The sequence below is a fragment of the Notamacropus eugenii genome, chromosome 2, assembly GCF_028372415.1.
Source record: "Notamacropus eugenii isolate mMacEug1 chromosome 2, mMacEug1.pri_v2, whole genome shotgun sequence".
Lineage (NCBI taxonomy): Eukaryota > Metazoa > Chordata > Mammalia > Diprotodontia > Macropodidae > Notamacropus > Notamacropus eugenii.
Window position 1 is genome coordinate 173,467,610 of NC_092873.1, and position 19,302 is coordinate 173,486,911.

General features: G+C 39.4%; 1 protein-coding gene across 15 annotated transcripts in view; it reads left to right on the plus strand.

Moving 5' to 3' along the window:
* The window catches only part of KLHL32 (kelch like family member 32), a 296,021-nt gene that overhangs the window by 250,729 nt on the left and 25,990 nt on the right, over positions 1–19,302 (plus strand). For 11 of the 15 annotated variants that reach the window (XM_072642889.1, XM_072642891.1, XM_072642892.1 and 8 more), the window contains one exon: positions 7,587–8,313. The exons of 2 other annotated variants lie outside the window; for them this stretch is intronic. In XM_072642889.1, the coding sequence (XP_072498990.1) occupies positions 7,587–8,313 (727 nt within the window). The remainder of the gene's footprint in view (positions 1–7,586; positions 8,314–19,302) is intronic. 2 more of the 15 variants (XR_011974432.1, XM_072642899.1) reach the window with 1 other exon arrangement.

Genomic DNA, 19,302 nt, shown 5'->3' on the forward strand with positions numbered 1-19,302 from the left:
CTTCCCAGTCTTTCCTCCACCTCTCTAACTTGATTTTCAAAATTCCTCTTGAGCTCTTCCATGGCCCGAGCCCATTGGGTGGGCTGGGACACAGAATCCTCGATTTCTGTGTCTTTGCCTGATGGCAAGCATTGTTCCTCCCCATCAGAAAGGAAGGGAGGAAGTGTCTTTTCTCCGATAAAGTACCCTTCAATAGTTTTATTTCTTTTCCCTTTTCTTGGCTTTGTCTCCACCTAGTGGCCTGACCTCTGAATGTTCTCCTCACACCCACCTCGCCTCCTGGTCCTCCCAGCCAGCGTTTGGGGACTGAGATTCAAATGCTGCTTCCCGCCTTAGGATTTTTGGCGGGGGCAGGGCTGCTATTCAGTGTTAAATTTAGTTCAGGTGCTGAGGTCAGGGGCAGGGCCGCCTCTCTGGCTCAATTCCCTCAGGGGGTTTATGCACAGACCTTCCACAATGGATCCAGGCTCCCGCCCGCTTGGGGATCCATTGTCCACAGCCGCTTCTCAGCCCCCACCTCCCGGGGGGGGGCCCGAGCCATGGGGGCACCTCACTCCCCTCTCAACCCGCCAAAGAGACTCTCTCACCCACCCCCGTCAGTCAGCTGTTGGTGGGGGGGCTTGTGCCACCACTGGAGATCCCGTCTCTGGAGCCTTCTCAGATCTGTGCCTCTCGGAGCCGCGGCCCCCGCAGGTCCGGGCTGGGCACCGTGTCTGCAGCGCGACGGACCTTTTGCGAGAGGTTTGTAGGTCCCTCTGTGGGTGTGGGGACCCGCGTGGCCGCTGGAGAGTCCGTTCCGCAGCCCTCTCAGATCTCTTTCCCACGGTGTCGCTGCCGCGGCAGGGCTGCTCTCCTCTTCCCGCCCCGGCGCCCAGTCCCCGGCACAAAGGACCCCCGCGAGAGGTTTGCAGGTCTCTCCGGAACAGAAATCTCCCTTGCTCCAACATTCCGTGGTCTCTGGGTGCAGAATTCGCCCTGGGTTAGTCCCCTCTGCCGTTCTGTGGTTTGTGGGTTCAGAGCTACGTGTATGTGCGTCTTTCTACTTCGCCATCTTGGCTTCGCCCCCCGGTTGTGTGAGTTTGAAAGGAATAAGATGTGAGAGATGTTGTAGAGGGGGGATTTAGCAATTGATTGGTTTACGTGGAGTAAGAGAGAATGAGGGGTTGAGGCCAATCCTGAAGTTACAGACCAGGGAGAATGGAAGCATGATGGCGCCCTGGAGAGAAACAAGGACATTTGGAAGAGCGATGGGTTTGGGGGAAATGATATTGAGATCTGTTTTGGAAGTGTCAAGTATAAGATGTCTCTAGGCCATTGAATGAGATTACTTAAGTGAAATGCTCTTTCCCCATTTTGGCTCAACCACTGGAAAATGTATTTTAAATGAAAACATTGACTTACCCCTCCATTCTACTCCCTGGAAAGGGAAGAAATACAAAACTGATGGTGGTTATTATAACAGAACAGTTACAATAGTAGCAAAACTGGTCTGCCTCTCTTTGTCTCCTTTTCAGTTTGCTTCTGTTCTCTTCTGTGTATTTTTTATTACAAGTATAATTTTCCTTTTGTTTATCATCTCGGCCAATCTGATGTTGTTTTAATTTTTAATATTTTTGTGTCCTTTCTGTTACTTTTTTCTCATCATTATCTCTGCCCTCCAACTTTCCTCACATAACCCCCCCATCTCAAAGAGAAGCCCTCTGTTGTAATAAGTAAGCATAGTTGAACAAAGTAAACCCGCATACTAACTTCATCTGAAATGCATGTCTCATTTTGTGCCTGTTTTGTTACTTGTTTACCAAAAAGTGGGTAGCGTGCTTCATGTTCAGTGACTTAAACTCAGGATTGGTCATTGCAGTACTAGGAGATCTTACGTCTTACAAAGTTGTTTCCTTTTACATTGTACAAATTATTCCCCTAGTTCTGTTCATTTCATTTAGTGTCAGTTCACATGGTCCAGCCCATGTTCTCTGAATCTGTCCCTTTCATCATTTCTTATGGAACAATAATATCCTGTTACATTCATGGGTCATAATTTGTTCAGCCATTTTCTAATTGATGGGCACCCATTTTGGTTCTAATTCTTTACTGCTACAAAAAGTACTGTTATAAATGTGTTTTTACATCTGTTTTTTTTTGTGTCTTATCTTTTACCTCTTTGCAGTATGTGTTCAGTAGTGCTGTTGCTAGCTTAAATTGTATCACAGAATGAAAACTTTATTAAATGCTTATCTTATGCCAAAACACTGTGCTAAAGTCTGGGGATAGAAATGCAAAAAGCAAGACAGTCCCTGTTCTCAAAAAGCTTATATTTTAATAAGAGAAGACAATTCAGAAAGAGAAATTATAGCCAGTGATGGGTCTGGGGTAAGACCATAAGGCAAGACCGTTGCCTTATGATAATAACAAATCGCTTAATTTGGTGCTTGATTGACATGCCATTTGAAGGAATGGTAGCATAGTTTCAAATTATTTTATATGATGTTTGGTACAATTCATAACTCACCAGACAGGACCTTAGTGTACCCGACCTCTCATAGTCCTACCAATAATTGTAATTTGCCTTTTCTTTATCGTCTCTACCAGTCTGATGAGAATAAGGTAGAACCTCAGTGTTGTTTTGGGTCTGTCTTATTATTGGTGATTTGGAACATACTTTCATCTGGCTCTTAATAGTATGCTTGCTTGTTCATATCCTTCACTCTCTGTTGGAGACTTTTTTATTCTGATTTTTTGTGTCAATTCCATATATACCTTAGATTCCAGATCTCTATGCAGTTTGCTGTAATATTTTTCTCTTGTTAATTGTTGCCTTTCTAACTGTATTGATGTGGTGCCTCTCACAATTGAATTTTATATAATGAAAATTGTCCATTTATTTTGTGATCTCTCTGCCTTGTTTGTTCAAGGACCCTACCCCTACATAGTTGGGAAGGGTATCTCCTTCCCTTCTTCTCTAATTTGTTTATAATATGACCTCTCATATATAGGTTAATATAGCCGTTTGGAATGTATTAAAATTTATGACGTGTGATGTTCATCTAATTTTTTTTGCCAGTTTTCCCGTTTTCCCAGCAGTTTTTATCTAATAGGGAGTTTTTACTCCAGTAGGTAGTGTCCTTGAGTTCTTGGATTTTTTTTAGACTTCAGTCATCTTGGATGGATTCTAAGACATTTTCTCTTCTTTATTGAATTCTGCGCAGCAGTTTATGTTATCAGTGGGGTGCCAACGTACAGGTAATTTTGATATCACTATTTTGAATGATGATGATAACAGTAGCAATGCTTCATAAAAACAGCTCATGTGTACGTCATACTGCAAGGTTTGCAGAGCACTTCTACACATATTATCTTGCTTGGTCCTCATAGTCCTCTGAAGTACTATTATGACCCCATTTTACAGATCCAGAAACTGAGGCTAATAGAGGTTAAGTGGCTTGTTGAGTGTCACCCATCTGGCAAGTGTTGGAAGCAGGATGTAAACTTGTTTCTTCCTGTTTTCGAGTCCAGCATTATTGGGTCCATATTTATGAAATTCAGAGAAGCAAGAATCAGTTATGGTACTGTTTCTCTAATCTTATAGTTCTGTCATAGGTTTATTTGGCAAAGTATAACATTTTCTCTTTCAAAAAATGAAATTAAGCAAAACTTTTAAATAACTTAGCTAAATGTACCCAAGTCAATCTTGGATCAAGGAGCAGAGCCCCCAGACCGTCAGTGTGGCACATGAAGCTAAATCTAGCCAAGTGTCCCAAGTCCCTAAGACATCCTGCTTCATGAGATTTTTTACCTTCTGAATATGTATGCTGCCAGAAGTTTCGTTTATTCCACCGAGGTGGTAATTGACCAGATTTATCCTGATGACTTGAAAGAGTTAATGCAGTTTCCCAAAGCCCCTAATTGAATCCCACTGGAAGAACCTGGCTCATTATCTGGGATGTGAACCCTGCCTCCTGAATGGAATGCTGTCTAAAGTCTATAAATGTATATCTAGGTGAGAAGGGGTCTGAGGCAGATGTTAGAGTAGTTAGTTTTAATTAAAATTCACTTGAATTTAAAGGAAAACATGAGCTTAACAAGTGAGAATGACTTGAGTGATATCAATAAAGGATAAAGGCTAAAAAATTATGTGAGGTCAGAGAGAAGTTAAAAATACTGGAAAAGTATGAGGTAAAATTCATCTGAGAAAATGCAGGCATATTGTGTGAGGTGAAAAATATATGCAAGAGTCACTCCATGGAAGAAAGAAAATGAAAACAACAGTGATGGGTGTACTCTAGAGGTAGTAAAACAGCAAACCAGAAATGGAACAGTAATGACATTCCATTAAATCTTTTCAGTTTTAAGTACTTTTGATAAGTATAGTTAAGTACTGTTAACTTTTCAGTTAATAGTACTATTATTTAAGTACTTGCTGTATGTGTTTACACACTAGAAAAGATGTTTACAGATACATATAATTGTACAATACAATAATAAAATGGTAAGTGCATAAGGCAGCAAGCAAAATGCTTTGTGAATGTGAGTGGGAAAGCTTCATGGAGGAAATGACATTTGATTTGAGCTTTAGAAGACTGGTGGGAATTGAGTAGGCCAAGAAGGGGAGGGAGTACATTCTAGGGACAAGGAAAGAAATGAGCAAAACCATGAAGGAAGAAAAGTAACGGGTGTGTTTGAGTGAGACTACATCTGGATTTGGGTAGGGTCTCAAGTTATGTTGTAGGGTTCTTCCAGCTGTCAGAAGGCCTGACATGCCAAGTAAAGAAGGGAGGCAATTAAGTAGCCTTAGGAGAAGTTTGACTAGGTTCCATGTAAATAGATCTCCAGTCTTGCTGTGTGAAAGGAGCTAGAGGGGAAATAGAGGAAGTGCTAAGGTCAAGTAAGAGACAAGTGAAGTACCTCCCATTGGTGGTAATGAAGGTTTGTATTTGGGTGGTGCTGATGAGGATGGAGAGAAGTGAATAGATGGGAAAGATATTATAAAGTTATCATCAGTAGGTCCTGAATTATTGAGAGATGGAGAGAGAAGTGTTAAATAAGATGACCTGTTTTTGAATGTAAGAAATCAGGTGCCATTGATCAAAATAGTGAACTCAGAAAGGGGTACAGGTTTTGGGAAAAGATTATAAACTTAATTGGTTTGTTTCTGTATATCTTGAGTTTCAGATTACAGTAAGGCATCAAGGTAGAGATGCCCTGTAGGTAGCTGGAGATATACGCCTGCAGCCCAAAAGAGAAGTCAGGTCTAAATTATAGATTTGGGTTTTATCTATCCATAGAGATATCCTTAGAAACTGAGGATTAAGTTTTCTGTACTTTTCATGTATCATAGTTTGCTAGAAAGATAAAACTTCTTTATAGATGGGCAAGGAGATTGATTAAGAAGCAGAAAGAGCTGATTAATGAGGAGAAAGAAAAAAATAATTAGATGTACATCCCTGGGTTTGAAAAAAGTCTAGAGAGGTACTAGTCCTCTGCTGCTTTTCCTTTGCTCATCTCTGCAGCATCTAAGTAAAAGGTGAAAACTCTTAGAATATTGAGGAATTAATTAACAGAACAAAGTAGGGATGATCAGATAAAATCCAGAAAATAAGAAAAGAGACATTATAGGCAAAATATTAAAATCACACTTATAGTATATGAGGTGCACTGAAGAGAACGATGAAGCCATCCCTAGAAACTTTAGAAGTACTGTAATTAAAGAATAAACTATACCATTTGAAATAAAAAGTGAGCGCTACAAATACCTTCTCAGGGAAGTGGTTGGAACACAAGTCAGTTGAAACAAGTGCAATTAGAGTGGCCAGAGATCTAGGACATTCATTGTGGATATCTGTCCCATTCTGGTGGAGAGGGGATTATTGATCAACTAACTAGGGTTTTTCTTTTGTCATCTGTAATATCTGTGATGAATATAGGTGCTGCCACATTAAAGCAAATTATTATTTTTTTCAGGTGAGTATTTTGTTTCATTTGAACCCTTTTGATTCTTAGAGATTTTAGACTACTAGAAACTGGAACATGGCTAACAAACAGTCTGCTAGTATGTCTGTAGATGTTGAGGGGATATGAATGACATTGCACCTCTGTACTCTTCTCTAAATATTTCAGAAAGAAGCTACAGAAACAAGCCCCAAATTAGTCTTGAATTTAGAAGCATGTGCACAGAGAGAATGATTAGCTGAATTGTTCCTGAGAGTTCAGAAATTTTCTCCTAGAGTTGGTAACATTGCTCCAATGAGCTGTTGGAGGATGCAGATCCTCAAGTTTATGGATTAGAAAGTGAGAAAGCTGTCTGTGGTTCTATTTTATCCTTCACAGAAGCAGTCTAGCTATTCTGTCATTACTAAAATTTGGCCCATTAATTATTTGTGATCCATACCTCTGTTCTGATGTAATTTTATTTCAGTTAGCCTATCAGTTGCTGAGAATGGTATGCACCAGTGATGTTTTTATTGCCTTTAATTTGAGGTAGAATGCTTTTAGTATTGAATGTGTTTGTTGGTTTAATACATCCTGCTAAATTTAGGCCTCCTATTTAAAGATTTGAACTACTTGAGATAATTTTAAATAGAACTTTTCATTTTAAAATTGTGCACGTTTTTATTTTTCTACATCTCTCTCCTTTTCTGTGATTGTTGACCTTTTATGTACCAGGCTTTTTCAAGCACTAAGATTTGATGACTCTGGGATTCAATCCCTTTGTTTTCAGGAATTCTGTTTGTAAAGAAAGACTAGACTGTGATGACAGGTTAAAATTGCACGTTGATATTTAAACCAAATGAGAAGGTAACATCCTTTGTGAGGTATTTTTATGAAGATCTTGTACGTAGTTTTCCGACATTCTGCATGTGCTAACAACACATATCTTAAGATAAAAAATAAATTCATGTCTCTCCCTTCCTCAGACACAAAACTGATATATTTTATTCTCTTTCTTTCTCTTCATGTCTGGTACACCTAGGAAAGGGGTGGGGAGAAAGCCTTTTTCCCCCTTCTAAATCATTCTAGTAGTGTCATATTGATTTTCCCTCAAGTACACCCTGTGGTCGTGGATGATCACATATTGTTCTATGTTTCTTTTATCGATAGAGCACTTTGATGCATGGATTGTTATATATTACTTGAAATACAGTGGCACTACTAACCACTGATGTTTCTGTAGAGGCATATGTGCGCTCTTCCTCCCCACTCCCCACATGCCTAGCACCTGAGAATATGAAATGTATTTTCATTCTGGACAAACCCTTGCCCACTCTCTTTAAATGGAAAATGCCTTTATTTAATCACTAATGATTTGAGAGGGAATGTATGATTATATCTAAATGCATACATACACACATATATGTATATAATATAATATAAGCTCAAAATGTTTCTGCCCCTTTATCAACGTTTTTCTTTTTCCAGTGCCCTTCCTGTTATGGTTTAAAATAAACAAACCACCCCCATCTCCAAAAATCTAGGTGTTTAGGTGAAACATTTCAGTAATTAGTATATTGAAGAATTCAATATGATTTGACTCTCTATATGCCATTTCTTCCTTTTTTTCTTTTTTGTTTGTAATCCTTCCCCCTCTCTTTCAGCTAGCAGTGAGGTGGTTGGAACATAACTGCCATTACCAGTACATGGATGAGCTCCTCCAGTACATTCGTTTTGGTCTAATGGACGTGGACACCCTTCATACAGTTGCACTGTCTCATCCTCTGGTTCAAGCCAGTGAGACTGCAACAGCCCTGGTCAATGAGGCCTTGGAGTATCACCAGAGCATCTATGCACAGCCAGTGTGGCAGACCCGCAGGACCAAACCTCGCTTCCAGTCAGACACCCTCTATATCATTGGGGGGAAAAAGCGTGAGGTCTGTAAAGTCAAAGAACTTCGGTATTTTAATCCAGTTGACCAAGACAATGCCCTAATTGCAGCAATAGCAAACTGGAGTGAACTGGAGCCAATGCCAGTGGGCAGAAGCCACCATTGTGTTGCTGTCATGGGGGACTTTCTCTTTGTAGCAGGGGGCGAAGTGGAGCATGCTACCGGTCGGACATGTGCTGTACGGACTGCCTGTCGCTATGATCCCCGTAGTAACTCTTGGGCCGAAATTGCTCCCATGAAAAACTGTCGGGAACATTTTGTGCTGGGAGCAATGGATGAATATCTCTATGCCGTAGGCGGCCGGAATGAGCTGCGTCAAGTTCTGCCCACAGTTGAGCGATACTGTCCCAAGAAGAACAAATGGACTTTTGTTCAGTCCTTTGATCGGTCCCTTTCATGTCACGCAGGATATGTGGCGGATGGTCTTCTTTGGATATCAGGTAGACACTTCATATAACTGAATCTGTTGCACCCGCACGCACACACCATTCAGCCAAAATTAGAAGTGAAATTCAGTCTAATGCCCTTAATTGGAAACTTTATGCCACAAAGTTTATTTAGTTTTTGAAATGTATTTCTTGAAGAAGAGTCATCTTCTGATGAATCAGAACACTTTATGTGATGTTAATTTACAGTTTCTGAGAATTTCTATATGGACAGGTATAGGAGTAGGGCATTGATTTGGGCATTTGTAAGACAGTCTGAGCTTTTGTCCAGGTGATTTTCCCTTTTCCCCTCTGGCTGTCTATTTGATGACCCTTCCATAGCTCCTTAAAATTAACTCTCACCATAGACTAAGAAGGATAAAGAGAAGTCTCAGCCATCTAACTTGTTACACATAGCTGCGGTAAGATGTGGTAGAAGACAATGAAGTTTTCAGATTATCTGTTGCTTTTACTTACCCATGCTATTCAGTGCTTATGTATTTGAGAGAAGGCTTTACTCCTTATACTTTATTTCCTCCTCTTGTCACTGAGTAGTGGTAATAATTTGAATTTATTTGGCTTTTTCTTTGAAAGAACTGGGAATACTTTGCCAACTAATGAGTTTCATCAATCAACAAACATTTATTGCTATATGCCAGGCATTGTATTAGGTACTGAGAGTATGTGTACCTGGGTAAGTTGGGCTGTCTACTAGGGGAGGATAACATATTAGTGGGTTTTTTGTTTTTTGTGTTTTTGCTGTTTTTGTTGAGTTGTTTCAGCCATGTCCAACTCTGTGACCCCATTTGGGATTTTCTTGGCAAAGATCTTGGAATGGTTTGCCATTTCCTTCTTTGGCTCATTTTACAGATGAGAAACCGAGGTAAACAGGGTTAAGTGACTTGCCTAGGGACACACAACAGATAACTGTGTTGTATCTGAACTCAGGTCCTCCTGACTCCAGGGCCAGTGTTCTGTCCGCTGCACCACATGTAAGTAAAGACAGGATATACACAAAATAAATACACAGGCTTAACAACTAGGGAAATTAGAAAAGGCTTCTTGAAAGTAAAACTTGAGCAAACTCTTAAAGGCATCAAGGAATTCCAAGAGGCAAAGGTGAGCACAGGAGAATTCCAGGCATAGGAAAGAGTGTCTGGAAAGGCAGGGAAGTAAGAAATAGAATTCCACATATGAGGTACTGCAAGTATACCAGTTTGGATAGAATGTCATGCAGGTAACAGGGAGGCAGGGAGGTAAATGTGTAATTAACTTGGAAAGATAGGTTGAATCTATTTTCACTTCATGTTTGTTGAGTGACTCAACTAAGATGGCATTTAGTTCCCACTTCAGGCAGTAAGAATCTTGGGGATTGTGTCTCTTCAAATATTCAAGCCCCAGATACGAAAAGTTCAACCTAAATGTTGGATGAGGCCTGTTTTGTTATCCTTAATGGAAGTGAATGAGTTAGTCTTCCAGGGCAGTGCCAGTTGCAGAAGCATTCAAAGGATAGGAGTTTGGGCAGAAGTGAGAAGATCACATCCTGATTTCATGAATTAGATGAATTAAGTCAAAAACAAGCAATTGATGTAGGATGGCATAGGGCTCTGGTTGTACTTCCAAGTCTACTGTCTGCTTTTCTCTTCAAGTCAACATATTTTTATTGAGTAACTGTTAACATACTAACTTTGTGCCTCTTGGTCAAAAATGTCTATCCATAGGTCATTCTAGAACTTAGAAGTTCTGTTACTGGAACTAGTGAATTCTTAATAACCCTATAACAAGTACCTCCTTAATTCCTGTGTGGCATTCACCATCACTTCCACATTGCTGATAAGATCATGTTATTGAGAGTCAGATACTTCCTTTTGGAGGGTCATTGGCACATTCTGTACTCCATTTGCAGGATTTCCTGTCCAGTCAACCCTTGGGCAGTTAGAAGGGCCTTCAGTTTGGAGCAACACCATTGAACAGAACCTTCTTTTAGGAGATCTCTCAGTTTTCCGGTCATTGTCATCATATTTGTCACCACCTTTATTGTGGCTAACATTTCTGTATGGTACCCTAAGGTTTGCAGAGCTAGCCCCCTATGTATTATCTTCTTACAACAACCCTGATTACTGGTCCAGAGTCAGAAAGCTAACTATGGTAACTGCCTGTGACAGGATTCAAACCCATTATTGTCTGACTCCAGGTCTAGTACTTTTTCAGCTCTCCATAGCGACACCACTACAGGTGATAGGATTGTATCACTCCACTCAGATGTAACAAGTTACATATAGAAGAATGTTAGGCAATATGTCCAAGTTCATTGTGTTTACTCCTGAAAAGGAAAGAAAAAAATGAATTCCCTAGTAGAATGTTTATTGAAGATTAAAGGAAAAAGAAAAGGACTGAGAAAAATTTAGGGAGATTGGAGTAGTTTTTTTGGACAGGGAAAGCAGTGGGGAATAGGGTAAAATCTAGTGGAAATAAATAATCTGATGATAACTGGTAACCTTCTACCCCTGGGTGTTTCTACCAGGAAGGAACAGTGAGAATGGGACCTTTAGCTGTAGTACAATGGAAAAAAATGCTGATTCTGTCATCAGAGGACCTGCATTCAAATCCCATCTTACTCTTGTGACCATTTAACTGCCAAAGACCTCAGCATTCTCCATTGTAGAATGAATGGATTGGATGAGGTGTATTAGTCCTATACCTGAGGTTCCTTCTGGCTCAAAATCCATGATCCTCTTGGGTTGTGTCATATACATGCCAAATAATTGAAGACTGAGAGATCGTATGTGAATATTTGTTTTTCACCAGAAGTGTTCTGACTGCTTGTCTCAGCTTATGGCTAACAGATATTGGATGTTTTATTTGAAAGGCTTTCACAGGGAATGAGGATTAATTTTTTCTGCTTAGTCTCAGAAGATGGAATTGGGAGCACTAGAGTTGGGTTTAAGAAAAGCAGATTTATAGCTAAATGTAAATGAAAAACTTGCTAATAATGAGTATTACCTGTCCCAAGCTGGGTGGAGTGCCTTAGAAGGTATGTGTTTTTCCCATCACTGCAAATCTTCCTGTAAAGGCTGAATGATCCATGGGATACCATAAAACGGATCATTCTCTAGGTATGGGGTGGAGGAGATTGCCAATGAAACCTCTTCCAACTCTGAAATTCAGTGAACTGTACTAGCAGTTTCTGTGTTTATTTTTGAGGCCAACTAAATAAAATCTTTTGCTGTGTCCATCCAAGGTGATACACGTGCAACAACAGTAATCATAAGCACTTCCATAGCACTTTACCTTTTACAGACACTATTCCATTTGATGGTGTAGGTAGACCCCCATTTTACAGATGAGGAAAATGAGGCAGAGATGTGCAGGGACTTGTCCAAGTGTGTGAAGCAAAATTCCAGCTGTCTTTTGGACTAAGAAAGCAGTTCTCTTTCCACCAGTTTATGTGACTCCCTTCTCCAGCAGCCCTCACATACAGGCAAGTGTCAACAGCCTTCCCTTTTTGGCCAAACGCTTATTGGTTTGAATTTAAACCATGTGATTTTTCCAAATTTCGTAGTCTTCATTTTTCCTAAGGCAGATACTTAAATCCCCAAATACTTTCTCATATAAATTACACCCCCCTATTGGTGGGTTTGGAGCTTTAAATTCCATGACTTTAGGTATTTCTCAAGTGTTAGTAGGAGGCCCGGTATTTTCAGACACCTTTAAAACTGAAAAAGGATCTTGGTGGAAATGCCATCACTGATATTGTGCTGGAAAAGATGGCAATCTGGAATTTGTACCTAATGACCTTGACCTTCAAAAAGGGGATTTCTGGACCACTTTTTTTCCTTTCAAGTTTCTGATTTAATAGATAAAGAGGCTGACACTAGGGTGAAAGTCATAGAAAGAACTGTAGTAGGCATTCTTAATCTGGAGTCTGTGAACTTCTTAACAATATATTTAAAAAGCTGTATTTGCTTTGTAATCCTGTTTTTTGTTGTATGCATTTTTTTAAAAAAGCTATTCTGGAAAGGGATCCCCAGGCCTCATGAGACCCCTCGAGGGGGCTGTGAGACATCAGTGACCCTGGTCTATAGAATTTACATGTAGCCAGCTTTTGAACATGTGAGAAATTTCCCACTTTGTGGGAAATCCAGTTTTTTCTTTTCATTGTTCGTGCAGAGAGTAAAGGAGCCAAGCCACAGAACTGCCATACCTTTACCTTTGGAAGCTTCATCTTGGAAAGTCTACTTTTGTCATACTCTGTGATGACACTGTTTTGGGATGGGTAGATTTTCTATCCAATATCTAAAGAGGAAGGGAATTGACTTGTTGGGTTTTGTTTCCTTTATCCTACTTTGGGAAATACAGTGATAGCTCTTTTGGGATGCTAGTGTGACATGTAGTTCCCATTGTTGTAATTTAGGAAATAATGATATTCTCAAGGATAGCTTCAGATACTTAGTTTAGCCACGATATATGGAAAATTGAATCTTTTGTTGTTGTTGGATGAGGCTTGTTTTGTTATATTTAATGGAACTGATTGAACTAGTCTTCCAAGGCAATGCCATGGAGAAGCACAGATTCAAAAGGATGGAAGTTCCTTTCAGAGGTTTTATACTATATCACCCTTTCTGTCATCACCCATACAACCTATTTGAAGGCCACTTTGGGATGGAGATTTCATAGCCTCACTCAGTAATTTAGCCCTGTTTTCCCCCCTTTTAAACACCATTGACTATTATGAAATTCTTCTTTGGGCCCTCTAGCACTTTACACATTTCTTGTCATTTTGTCCTTAAGGAAGATAAGATGTAGTTCTTTGGATAATGTAGGAGTTTGAACTACAATATCTGGATAATTGTATCAATTCTTGGCTTTATCTTTAGTGTCACTGAAAAGGGCCAGTTCAGGAGAACCATGGGTTAGATAAATTAAGAGATGAAGTTTGGGTTAATTAGCAACCTAAAAGAAGAAAAGGAAGATAAATGAGCAGAAGTGTCAGTTACTCATCTTTCAAGTTACATACACCAATGGACATGAATACACACATATGTTTTAATAAAAGCCTCATCTCTTGAATGAGCTATGATAGTGTTCTAATTAAATACATGTTGGAGATAGTGTTTCAAGAGATAAGATAAGATAAGATCACGTACTTACAGTGGGTCATGGTAGCTCTGTACAGACATTTAAAAAAACAGGTGGAAAACAAGTATTAGATAAAGTTGGGAATAAACCTCTACTTGTCGGGGGTGGGAATGATGAAGCGACCACGAGTTACTATGATTTACATTTTCTACCACATTTCATCCTTGTCTTTGATTCATTTAATTTCAGATGTTGTCACTGTGTCATCCTCTTGAAAATTACAGTAAATTTGCCCATATTTGGCTACGATTTATTTCTCAGGAATGCTTAGTACATATTCTTTCTTATTTCTTTCCCATCAGACTCTTTGACAACCCCCAAAAGTTTATAAGTTGTTCAAATCCTTACCATTTTCTTTACGAGGCATAACTCTTTTAAAATAGTATTTTATTTTTTCCAATTACATGTAAAGAAAATTGTTAACATTCATTTTTTAATAAAATTTTTAAATCCAAATTTTATTTTTCCCTACCCTCCCCCATCTCTACCATGATAAGCAATTTGACATAGGTTATATATGCACACTCACGTAAAACGTATTTCCATTTTAGTTGTGATATAACTCTTAAGGAATGTCCTAGCATAGAATCTACTCTACCCCCATGACGGTATAACTGCAAAACTAAGCAACTGGAGTGGTGTGATGTGCTTGTAGAGGTGTCACGGGTGGGAGTGCTGCCCAAACCAGATTAAAATGCAACTGAGAAATGTTTAACAAAATAAAGAAAAATAGAACAGAATAGGGTTAATGTTAATTTCTGGTTTTCTAAGTCAGTATGCAGCCAGGAGGGATCTGTCTGTCTTTGAGTTTGGCTGTTTTTGCTATAATGGATAGAGACCTGGCCTTTGTTCTGGGAAGACCTGGATCAAGGCCCACCTCTGACACATGCTGACTGTATGACTGTGAGCAAGTCATTTAACTTCTCCAAACCCCAAGCAACTCTCTGAGGCTGCAAGTTGCAGAGAAAATGTTGATTTGCATTTTTTAAGGTCCTTTCTAAGAAACTCCTAATGCCAGTGAAAGCACACTTCTACTCCAAAAAATTAGTGACCTTCTCTGTTGCAACATGGCATTGCTATTTTCTTTAAAAAAAAACCAAACAAGTTTGATCTTTCTTTCCCTTTTGCTCTTCCATAAAGTAAGTTTATTTTGTTCTTTTCCTGCATTAACATGGGCTGCCTATTTTAATCACCATTAATGAAGACAATCACAATTTTCTCAGGTCTCCTTCTGCCCTGCTGTGTGCCTGAGAAGAAAACCTCCACTTTTCCAGGGGCAGCAGTAGAGCTGCAATTGGAAAGAAAGGGGATCAACAGTGACATCTATAGTACCTTAATCTGGCCACTTCTTTCTCCCATCCTTACATGTAATAAATAAATTATAAATTGAACTACTCATGGTAGGGTAAACTAGATTTTTCTGTGAGCTTCTTAAAAAATAAAAAAGATGTATTATTTGCATTGGGTGTCACAGATCTTAAATATGAAATCCCTATTTCTGGAAGGTGATAAAGGTTTTTGAAACCAATTCTTGAATCCTCTACCAGCTCACCGAAGCATTTCAGCTAATTGATGAGGGACTGGAACATTGGCATCCTTCTGAGATCTGGCAGACATTGGAACACGGCAGATATGAGGACCTGGCTGGGTTCCCACACAGGGTTTCTGGTGTTCTGTTTGGTAGCAAAGGTTTTATTGAAGACTTGAGCAGGATTTTCAATCTTTTTTTTCTCCACTGGGGGTCAAGACACTTTTGAAATCTGTCAATATATGCTTTAAAAGTGAGAAAAGAAGCTCGGAGGAACTCCCAGGTACCAAGCTCTGTGGAGATAGCCATTAGCAAATAATTTAAAATGTTAGAGGTAGTCAAATTTTACTGGTGCCAACAGCATTTGACACCATGACCTAATTCACAAATGAACTGCATACCATTTAGACTTGAAATGAAAATATTGAAGTAAAATAAGTGTAGTATAGATCAAAATGGCTCAAATTTTTTGCATTGCACTTCTTTTATTTTAAAAAAATGTGATCTCTGCAGTGGGATACATTACATCAAGCCCTAAAAACCATCTTCCAGAAAATAAATCATTAGTTCATTATACACAAGGTGTCTCACAAGTCTTACTGCAATTTAACTGCACTAAGTCTTTTGGAACACCCTGTGTAACTACTTACCCTGTTAATTTTTCTGATTCCAGCTACAAACTGAGAAACTAGCACAAAGCTACAGATATGATGAAGAAAAGATAGCCCTATTTCTTTGGTGAATGGGTTGCTTAGTTGTTTCAGTCATGTCTGATTCTTTGTGGCCTCATCTGGAGTTTTCTTGGCAAAGATACTGGAGTGGTTTGCCATCTCCTTCTCCAGCTCTTTTGACAGGTGAGGAACCTTGAGGCAAAAGGAATTAAGTGACTCGTCCAGGATCACGTAGCTTGTCAGTATCTGAGGCCAGATTTGAACTCAGGAACATGATCGTTGCTGGCCCAGCACTCTATCCATTATGCCACCTACCTGCCCCATTGGGACCTTACATATCACTTTATACTGGAGTAGGTTCTCAAACTGAGATTTGCAGAAAGTGAGAATAGGGTAGAGCCTGGTGTTCCAAGGGTGCTGGAAAGTTATTTAGAATGTTACTGACTGGTTATGGATTTGGTTCTTATTTTAATACCTGGGAACAGTTATAAAACTGATGTTTCCAACTCACATCCAGTTATAATACAAGTTAATGACTCAGATCTCCTTTATAAGTCTCAATATTACATAAGTTGAAAAAAAATTTTTTTAAATCTCCAACTTTATAGCTTTGCTGACCTCAGCCTTTTCCCTTAGTATTCTGATATATGGACCGGAGAGCATTGCACCTGATACTGAGGTTATATTCCCATAAGGTAACTGTTATAAACAAGTCACTTTTTGGAGGAAAGAAAACAACTGAATCACATCCTTATTCACACCCTCCCAAAATAGCTCTGGACCCTTAGACCATAAATGATTTCATAACCCTCCTCGGGGACATGAGAGGCACTATGAAACAGGAAAAAGAACATTTGCACTTTGAGCCCCAGCTCTGACATCTATTGGCTGTGTGACCCTGGGCAAGTCATTGGTTCTCTTATGTCCTTAAGTTTCCTTATCTGCAAAAGGGAGATAGTAGTATTTGCATTGCATCCTAGTATTATATAAATAGGAACTATTATTAGTGCTTATTTTTAAAGAATACTAATTATTCCTTATCTTTTAACTGGAGATCAAGTAGGGGAAGTGAATGTAAAGTACGTGGGCTGTAATGTGGAAATAACTTACTAGCAGTCTTAGTAATTAAAGCAATCATCTGTGTGCATGCACATACATGTAAGTACATACGTGTGTATTTTGTATGTGTGTGTACATACCTGAATAGTCTTAGATTCACCCACTGGGGATGATGTGAGTGTGTACTACCACTAGGTGGCTGTGCAAAAGTAGAAGGGGCAGTGGGGGCTGGACCATAAGATTTATTCCGGTTCATTGATTCTGTATTTACTTTTTTTCCATTTCAAAATCTCTAAATAAAAGCATTGCTACTAAAATACGAAAACAGTCTTAATCATATGAGGTGACAGTCTACAGTAGGATCAGAGCATCTAAAAGATTTTAGAGGACACCCAGTTGTCTTTGTGGGTGGCTAAAACTAGAGATTTTAACCTTGTTTGTACATTATTTCTTGTTCATGAAAAACCTGCATTGTTCATATTTACTTCAGTGCTGTAGACGTTCACGTGAGACCCTGGGTCAGTGACCTGTTTATTTACATGAGATGTTCTACACTGGTATGATAAACAAATATCCCCGTGTAAAAATCTTTTCCTTACAGATAGATATACTGTAGATGTGAAAGTCTCTCCGGGGATTTTGAGTGAATTAATTACCCATCCATTTTTGTGGCTTCCTCATGTGTGACAGTTAAAACAAGGAATAATATTCTTCATTTAATGCATGAATTGAGGAAGATTCTATGCAAGTAGCTGCTCTATCAAAAATATCCTTGATTGAAATTGTTTCCACCATGTTAGAATCCACTGGAGAGGTTTCCTACTCTTACATGCTCTGTGTATGCTCCACTTCTAACCCTGTGTAGCCTACGTTGGCTGGAACTATTTCTATCGTTAGCAGCACGCTGAAGTGAATAATACATACACTTGGCTCTTATTTCTTTGCCTGATGCAAATAGATTCATTTCTTAGCTTAGGGCATAGAAAAAAGATTCAGCTGTGAATGTTTTGAGTTATTTTGGAAATGGGGGGGGAGATTGAGGGAAGACAAACTGAGATTTACATATGCACATATGCATAATACAAATTTCCCCCACTCACCTCCACCAAAAAAAAAAGACATACCTACATACATGTACATATGTATTAAGCCTGTGCTTTCTTTGGTGTGGAGAACTACCTGTGAGGACACTCCCACTGCCAATGCAGATTTCGGTCTTTTCTAATCTGTGGTTTTAGAGAGCTGCTTGGGGCAATGAGAGGTTAAGTGATTTGCCCAGTGTCACACGAAGGTGTCAGGGGATGGTCTTGCACTGGCTCTATATGTGTGCGTGTGTATTTACACATGAGCATAAAAAGTAACATGGCATAGGGAGTACAGATATTCTAATGGTTGTTTGACCAACTTGGCAACTCAGGTTGTCATGGGGAGAAGAGTTGCTGATCCGCATGGGTAGAGGGCACTTCCTTCCTAGTAGTTCCCCAAAGCCATGAGATCACAGATCTGGACCACCATAGATGGATGCATTTGTGTATAAACATGATCCTCAAGGCCAGATTCTTTTGTTTTTGTCTCAGCAAAGCTTAGTACAGGACCTGGAACTAAGTTGTTGCTTACACATGATTCTTGCTTAAATGATTGCATGTGTGTGTATTATGTAATTAACAGGTATTTTTGAGGTATTTACTATTTGGTAGGCAGCTAAGTGGCTCAGTGTAGAGCGTTGGGCATCGATTCAGGAAGACCTGAGTTCATCTCCTGCCTCAGACAGTCAGTAGCCATATGACTGTGGGCGAATTACTTAACCTCTGTTTGCCTTAATCCACTGGAGAAGGCAAACCACTTCAGTACCTTTGCCAAGAAAGCCCCACTGGCAGGATGGTTCATGGTATCGTGAAGCATCCGACACTAGTGAACAAGGGAGAGAGAACAAAGAAATACACACGTGATTGTATGTAGATGTATGTAAATATGTAGTGTGTGTAGATGACTGTGCAGTATACATGTATGTTGTGCGCACAGCTATTAAAACGTAAAACTGCAGTAAGAATTGGGGGGCACCCTCTCTCTGCCAAGCAGAATGTGAGGAGCAGAAGTGTACCAACTTAAATCTTCATATCTCCTTTCTTTTTTGGTTCAACAAGTATGTATTGAGCACCTAGTAAATACATAATATTGTGAGGAGGTTGCCAAGAAGCATCTCAGGTGGCTTTTCTTGGTAAGAGTTCTGAAGGCTTTTTCACAGATACCTGATGTGAATGAGGTATTGTTGAGCCTAAGAACCGCTGATATATAATGGCTTCTAAATTTATTTTGCTATTTATATATTAATATATATTTATTGAATGTATTCTGCTCTTTGGCCAGTGCTGTGTGAACGAATGAATTAAGAAGCTTCTGTTATGTTCTAAGCACCGTGCTAAGTATTAGGAATACAACCAGAAAAAAGCAAGACTCCCAAGGAGCTCATTCTAAAAAGGGGGGAAAAGACCCGTGAGACGTTTCAATGGCAGATCAATAGAAGGGCTCCGCAGCAAAGCACATGATCATGTTGCATCTTCTTTAATGTCATTTCCATTGATAAAATGACATATATTTCTCCTGTTG